The following is a 7,519-nucleotide window of genomic DNA, read 5'->3' as shown; positions in this document are numbered from 1 at the left end:
GAGAAGCCATGTGTGTGATCATGTGTAATAACATGCATGAGAGAGAAGCCATGTGTGTGATCATGTGTAATAAAATGCATGAGAAGCCATGTGTGATCATGTGTAATAAAATGCATGAGAAGCCATGTGTGATCATGTGTAATAGCATGTGTGAGAGAAGCCGTGTGTGATCATGTGTAATAACGTGTGAGAGAAGCCATGTGTGACCATGTGTAATAACGTGTGTGAGAAGCCATGTGTGATCATGTGTAATAGCATGTGTGTGAGAAGCCATGTGTATGATCATGTGTAATAACATGCATGAGAGAGAAGCCATATGTGTGATCATGTGTAATAACATGCATGAGAGAGAAGCCATGTGTGTGATCATGTGTAATAAAATGCATGAGAAGCCATGTGATCATGTGTAATAAAATGCATGAGAAGCCGTGTGTGATCATGTGTAATAGCATGTGTGAGAGAAGCCGTGTGTGATCATGTGTAATAACATGTGTGAGAGAAGCCATGTGTGACCATGTGTAATAACGTGTGTGAGAAGCCATGTGTGATCATGTTTAATAGCATGTGTGTGAGAAGCCATGTGTATGATCATGTGTAATAACATGCATGAGAGAGAAGCCGTGTGTGATCATGTGTAATAGCATGTATGTGAGAGAGAAGCCATGTGTGATCATGTGTAATAACCTGTGTGAGAGAAGCCGTGTGTGATCATGTGTAATAGCATGTGTGTGTGAGAAACCGTGTGTGATCATGTGTAATAGCATGTGTGTGAGAAGCCATGTGTATGATCATGTGTAATAACATGCATGAGAGAGAAGCCGTGTGTGATCATGTGTAATAGCATGTGTGAGAGAGAAGCCGTGTGTGATCATGTGTAATAGCATGTGTGAGAGAAGCCATGTGTGTCATCATGTGTAATAGCATGTGTGTGTGAGAAGCCATGTGTGATCATGTATAATAGCATATGCGTGTGTGTGAGAGAGAAGCCGGGTGTGATCACATTTAATAGCATGTGTGTGTGAGAGAGAAGCCATGTGTGTGATCATGTGTAATAATGTGTGTGTGAGAGAAGCCGTGTGTGATCATGTGTAATAGCATGTGTGTGTGAGAGAGAAACCATGTGTATGATCATGTGTAATAGCATCTGAAAGAAGCCATGTGTGTGACCATGTGCAATAACGTGTGTGAGAGAGAGAAACCGTGTGTGTGATCATGTGTAATACTGTCTGAGAGAAGCCATATGTGTGATCACATGTAATAAGGTGTGTGTGAGAGAGGGAGAGAAGCCATGTGTGTGATCATGTGTAATTGTGTGTGTGTGAGAGAGAGAGAGAAAGAAAGAGAGAGGGAACAGTACAAAGGAGGATCCCTTTAGAAAAATATTCCAACGTCTTAAGGAGCCAGAGGGCTCATTCACAGCTGCTAATCTCTGTCATGCTTTCCAGCACCACCCCCTCCCTCTCATCATAACTTGTGATCTTAGAGGCAGGAAAGAATTTGAGCCCCTCCCCCAGCCTGACCATCTCTGTTGGTTGCTCGGCCAGGCTCCACGTCAAATCCAGTTTGAAACACACACCCTAGGACCACGCAGGAGGTGGTGGGCTCTCAGGAAGGTTCCTCTCCCAGTGGCCATGGGTGGCAACAGTGGGCAGGCTGGCCGCCACATCTATAAATCCCTAGCTGATGATGGTCTCTTTGACTCTGTGGAGCCGCCTAAAAGACCCACCAGCAGACTCATCATGCACAGCATGGCCATGTTCGGACGAGAGTTCTGCTACGCGGTGGAGGCAGCGTACGTGACCCCAGTCCTGCTCAGCGTGGGTCTGCCCAGCAGCCTGTACAGCATTGTGTGGTTCCTCAGCCCCATCCTGGGATTCCTGCTGCAGCCCGTGGTCGGATCGGCCAGCGACCACTGCCGGTCCAGGTGGGGCCGCCGGAGACCCTACATCCTCACCCTGGGAGTCATGATGCTCGTGGGCATGGCTCTGTACCTCAATGGGGATACTGTTGTAGCAGGTAAGTGGGCTGCACAAGGTGGTCAGGCAGGGATATGTGTCCTAGTGTGTACCTCTGCAGGAGGAGAATGTTAATGTGTTTGACATTTCGTAGAAATTTGTTAGAATTGATCTCTCCTTGGTTACAATGAACTTCTCCTTTGACAAATTTGACCCAGATTCTGTGGTTGGGGAGCCTCTACTTCTAGAAATATCAAAATAAATATCTTTCATTGTTGTGAAGATTTAAAAATAGGATTAAATTTGTATCTATTTTATTAAATTTGTATCTATTTTATCAAATTGAATATCTTTACATATTTATCAATTGAGTTACTTTTTGAGCCCATTATGCTCTATTTAATACTCTTATCAAATTGACCAGCTGCCAACTAGCTCCATAAATATTTACAGTAAGTCATCTGTGTATTCAAATGAATTAATTCTGTTGATAGTTTTATGTAGAGCGTTTTAATAGGCATAGGGCATAAGCCCATCAGTTCAAGAGGACCTTTCTGGCATTGCAAATTCTGGACAAAAACAAACCTGAGGGTAGGCATTTTTTCTAGCCATTAATCAGCTACCAATTAATCAGTAATTGATGGTAGTACAATGAAGTTGCATTGCAAAAAGGATCACTAAAAATAGCACACATTTGTAGATCATTAACTCTCAAGCTAGCAGAATAGATGATTATGAGGCAGGATAATCAATTATTATTTGTACATATTTGAAAGAAAGTGTAAATGTACAAATGTAGGATATTTCCAGGAGAATGAACAAAAAGCTGATAAGCGTTGTTGACTCTAAGGAGGATTACTAAAGGACAGGAGGTGAGAAGTCGCAGGTAGGCTTATTGTTTATTTAATTTTATACTGCAATTTTTAAAATGTGTATATAATCTATGCTATTCTTAAGTTTAAAAAACAAACGGAAACAAGAGAAACAACAATGTATCTTTTATAGGAGGTTGCGTAAATGAATTACAGCGTATCCATAGAATGAAAATCCAGCTGTTAAAAATTGTGAGGAGCTGAAATTATATGAAGAAAGTTGGTTACTGCGTCAGTGCTGTTCAAAGATGTGGCCTCTGACCTGCCCCTCAGCATTAGCAGGGGCCGTTAGAGATGCAGTTTCTCCGGCCCACTTCAGGCCCACCAGTTGAATCAGAGTCTTGGGAAATGGGGCCAGCAATCTGTGTTTTAACAAGACGTACAAGCGATAGTTCAATATGTCAAACTTTGAGAAGCACTGCATTTGACTACCATTGTACACGTGTGTCTGTATGTGCAGAAGTGCGTAAAAGGAGGCCTTAAAGCCTGACCTTTGCTGGGGCTGGGATTGGAAGCATCTCCCTCAGCTTTTTTAATAGAATTGGAATTGCTTGTGATAAGCATGCATACTTTTTTATTTAAAGAGATATTTTACATACCAGAAATTTCACTAATTAAAAGGGTACAATTCAGTGCCTTTAGTATGTTGTGCAACCATTACCACTCTCTAATTCTACAACATTTTCATCACCCCAAAGAGAAACCCATTACCATCAACAGTCACGTCCACTTTTCTTCTATGCACCAGCCCTAAGCAACCACTAATTTACTTTCTGTCTCCATAGATTTGTGTTTTCTGGACATTCGCTTGCATAATTTTTAAAACCTGAAAAAAAAATAAAGCTATTTTTATTTCAAAAAAAAGCAAAATAAAAGCAAGGAAGATGATTTTATGGCAAGAAGTTTAGGTGGAAATTACAAAACGTGGATGATTCTAAAACAGGATTTAGGAGACCAATGTTTATTTTTCTTTTAGCTTTGATTGCTAACCCAAGGAGGAAGCTGGTTTGGGCCATAAGTGTCACCATGATAGGTGTCGTTCTCTTTGATTTTGCTGCTGACTTCATTGATGGGCCCATCAAAGCCTACTTATTTGATGTCTGCTCCCATCAGGACAAGGAGAAGGGCCTCCACTACCATGCGCTCTTCACAGGTAGGGAATATTCTAGAAAGTCTCTTCTTCAGCTCCTCAGACAATGAGGCACTTCCACTAAAGCCATCCAGTGTCTCTACATGTGGAGTTTTTTGAATGAACAGGTCAGCTGATGGGCTGCTCCCGTCATGCGGGCACTGTCTCCCTGTGTATTTCTCTGAACAGTCAGCTTGTGACTAGTGCTGCAGTTTCTGCAAAGAAAGTTTACAGAAGAGCCTTCTTAAGAATGCTTTGTGGAGACAACTACAACTGAAATGAAAAGAAGCCTTGTGGATTGTACTTTTGCGTTAGAGCAGAGGATCTCAAGCATCAGCAATGTAGCATCCACATTCCTTAGAAGGTCATTGAAAATACAGTTGCCTGGGCTCCTTCTCCAGTTATTCTGATTCAGTGAGTCTGAGGTGGGGCCCAGATATTTGTATTTTATTTAATAAAGACCCCAGATGATTTTGTGGCAGGTTTAAAAAACAAAAACAGAAAACAAACCAAGCAAACAAAAAACTCCATGTCTTAGAGATTTCTTAGTTATATAAAAGTTTGGCATTTCCTCAACCTTGTGGTTTGAAAAAGTTCATGTCAGGAGGAAAATTGGGGCTCTCTTGATCTCTTGGGGCTGTTGCCAGCCTACTTTGGTTACTGTTGGTCAATTGTTTAGAGCAATGCTACTCAGAGCACCAGTTAGGACTGTACTAGAACTAGGCATTGAAATATAAGGTGACAGGAGGATCCTGGCCCAAGAGGATTTTTATATCTAAGAGAGGGACTCTATCAGCCCACCTTATTTGATTGTCTTTGTAGCCCAGCCGATGCATTTATTTATGTTTTGATGTATTCTGTCTCCTTCCATGGCCAGGTAGGTCCATGAAAAGCAAGATTTCAAGTTTTGCTCATAGTTTCTGTCTCTAGAGCTAAGACTGCTGCCTGCCCACGGAAGCCATTGGAGCCAATATTTGTCATTTGAGCAAACATTTGAATAGTTGAAAACATGAAGGAGTGAGGCCGTTGGAGAACAGTTGGTAGATCCTCCTCTGTGTAGGGAAGGCAGAGGGGCAGGAGTGCAGCCCCGTCTGTCACTGGCCCCTGCCCACTATGTCTCCAGGTGTTTAAAGGCACCTAAGACATGGCCGGGGCTTGAGACTCCCCCTGCCTCACCTTTGCTCTTGGCTTCCCTTCCCACTGCACTTTTCACCTGTGTCTCCTCACTGAGGTGCTCCCACCCCACTGGCCTCCTTCTGTCTCTGGGGTCAGCCCACCCCATCATACCTGCCCCAGGGTTTGGCATGAGCTCTTGCCCTGCCTGGGACACCCTTCCCCATATAATCCCATAGTCGTGCCTTTATTCCACTCAGATTTCTTATCAGATATCTCTCATCAGTGAGGTCTTTCTTGGCTACCATACCTGACATAGTATGACCACTCCTCTTTCTCCTCATCCTTATCAGGTTTGATTTTTCTTTCTAGTGCTTATCAATACCAGACTAACGGACTGGCTATTTATTTATCTATCATCTGTCTCTCTCTCTCCTTCTCTTTTTTCTTTCTGGTTGTCTCTCCCATTTAGAACATCAATCCCAGCTGAGCAGACCTGTTATTTTGTTCTCTGATGAATCTTCAGTTCCTGGAAGTGTCTTCTACATAGTAGATGCTCAGTAAATACTGAACAAACATTTCTCAAATACCCCATGTATGCTAATAACCCTGTATTAGGTATTTTCACTTACATTATCTCAGTCCTGACAATGGCCATGTGGAGGTGGTATGATTCCCATTTTTCAGATGTGGAAGCTGAGCCTTGGAAGCAGTGGTGTGCTTATAGCTGGCTCATGCTGGCTTGTTGAGAATCAATTGTCAAATTCTAGGAATTCAGTGAACTTGTTGACATCACATTGCTGGCTTGAAACCGGCCATGATGGCAGTATTAAAACTTTAGAAATTGGCAAAGCTATGAATCATGGCTTTTTTTTTTCTTGGAATGCCAGTTGTTAAATATTTACCTGAAGTCCACTGATTGGAGTAGGGGAGGGGGTTCGGTGATTAAGTCACTTGCCCGTGGTCCATAGCCGGAAAGTCTCAGAATAGATTCCAACTTCATTTTCCTAACTTGAATTTGACAATTCCTTCTGTTTTATTATAATTTGTTGAAGTTAATTACAAGGTCATGGGAGACTTCCTGGCTTTTGAACTTGATATTAAGAGTTTATTGATCTACAGGACATTGGACAATGTGGCCACCACTTCCCAGGTTACAATTGTGTTAGATGTGGCTAAAAGACCCATGCTTTGTTGCCTTGATATTAAAAGACAAAACTCTGTGTTAGGGAAACTTTTCCAAGGCCAATACATGATAGTATTGTAAACCAGAATTAAAATTCTAACCCCTAGCTAACTGAAGGACCCTTCCTCTCGGCCAAGGTAATCCTAAAGTAAATCTGAAATACTAGTTTAGGCCATGATGAGAATGGGTGGTTGGACATGCCTCATTATACCTCTGTCCCTTTGGAATTCAAGCACAATTGATCAGCATTAACATTAAAGCAGAGACTTTAAAACTGACAAAACAGACTGTTTGTAGTAATTAGGTATCAACATGATAACATAGCAGGCCCTGAAAGAAACAGAAGTATTTCACCCCAAAATACATTTATTTGATATATTTTGAAATGGCCCTGAAAAGCTGTCTCTTGTGGGGAAAATCTACCTTCCATACACCTCACTCTTCCCTTTCCAGTTATTTTCCTGATTTAGGATAGAATTAACTAAAGTGTCTGGCACCTTTTTAAGTCTGATAAGAAACGTTTACAATCTATTCTCTCTGAAGCCTGCTACACGGAGGCTTCATCTGTATAATAAGAACCTTGGTTGCCACAACTCCTTATTTTAACCCAGACACTCTATTCTATTGCTTCCAAGTCTACAGATAAACTCTTTCAACTAATTGCCAATCAGGAAATCTTTGAATCTTCCTATGACCTGGGAGCCCCACTTTGATTTGTCCTGCCTTTCCAGACCAAACCAATGTACATCTTACATGTATTGATTGATGTCTGATGTCTCCCTAAAATGTATAAAACCAAGCTGTAGCCCTACTGCCTTGGGCACATGTTTCAGGATCTCCTAGAGCTACGTCACAGGCCATGGTCTTCATATTTGGCTCAGAATATATCTCTTCAAATATTTTACAGAGTTTGACTCTTTTCATTGATGGTATTTCTATGAGTTTAAGACAATATATCCCTTTTGAGATTTTCTGTTGATATTAGTATACAGTATGGTGCCAGCAAACATCAATAATTTTAATATTACCTTCATTCAGGCTCTTATTACATCTCATCTGAGGTTTAGTACTGTTGATGGAAAAAAAATTAAAATATTTGAAGAAGTTTATTCTGAGCCAAATATGAATGACTATGACTTGGAACACAACCTCAAGAGGTCCCCAGAACAGTTGCCCAAGGTGGTTGAGTTATAGCTTGGTTTTATATATGTTAGGGAGCTAGAAGTTACAGGCAAGGATATAAATCAATAAATGTAAGGAATAC

General features: G+C 41.4%; 1 protein-coding gene across 3 annotated transcripts in view; it reads left to right on the top strand.

Moving 5' to 3' along the window:
- The first annotated feature begins 1,521 nt into the window (after positions 1–1,521).
- The window catches only part of SLC45A2 (solute carrier family 45 member 2), a 41,106-nt gene continuing 35,108 nt past the window's right edge, over positions 1,522–7,519 (top strand). For 2 of the 3 annotated variants that reach the window (XM_054555457.2, XM_024247184.3), the window contains exons 1-2: positions 1,545–2,016; positions 3,804–3,980. In XM_054555457.2, the coding sequence (XP_054411432.1) occupies positions 1,632–2,016; positions 3,804–3,980 (562 nt within the window). In that variant the 5' untranslated portion in view covers positions 1,545–1,631. Of the gene's footprint in view, positions 2,017–3,803; positions 3,981–7,519 lie in introns of all 3 variants that reach the window. The other variant, XM_024247183.3, reaches the window with a different exon arrangement.

The sequence above is a fragment of the Pongo abelii genome, chromosome 4 (genome assembly GCF_028885655.2).
Source record: "Pongo abelii isolate AG06213 chromosome 4, NHGRI_mPonAbe1-v2.0_pri, whole genome shotgun sequence".
Lineage (NCBI taxonomy): Eukaryota > Metazoa > Chordata > Mammalia > Primates > Hominidae > Pongo > Pongo abelii.
Note: the sequence above shows the minus strand (reverse complement) of the source record. Positions and strands in the feature narration are given on the sequence as shown.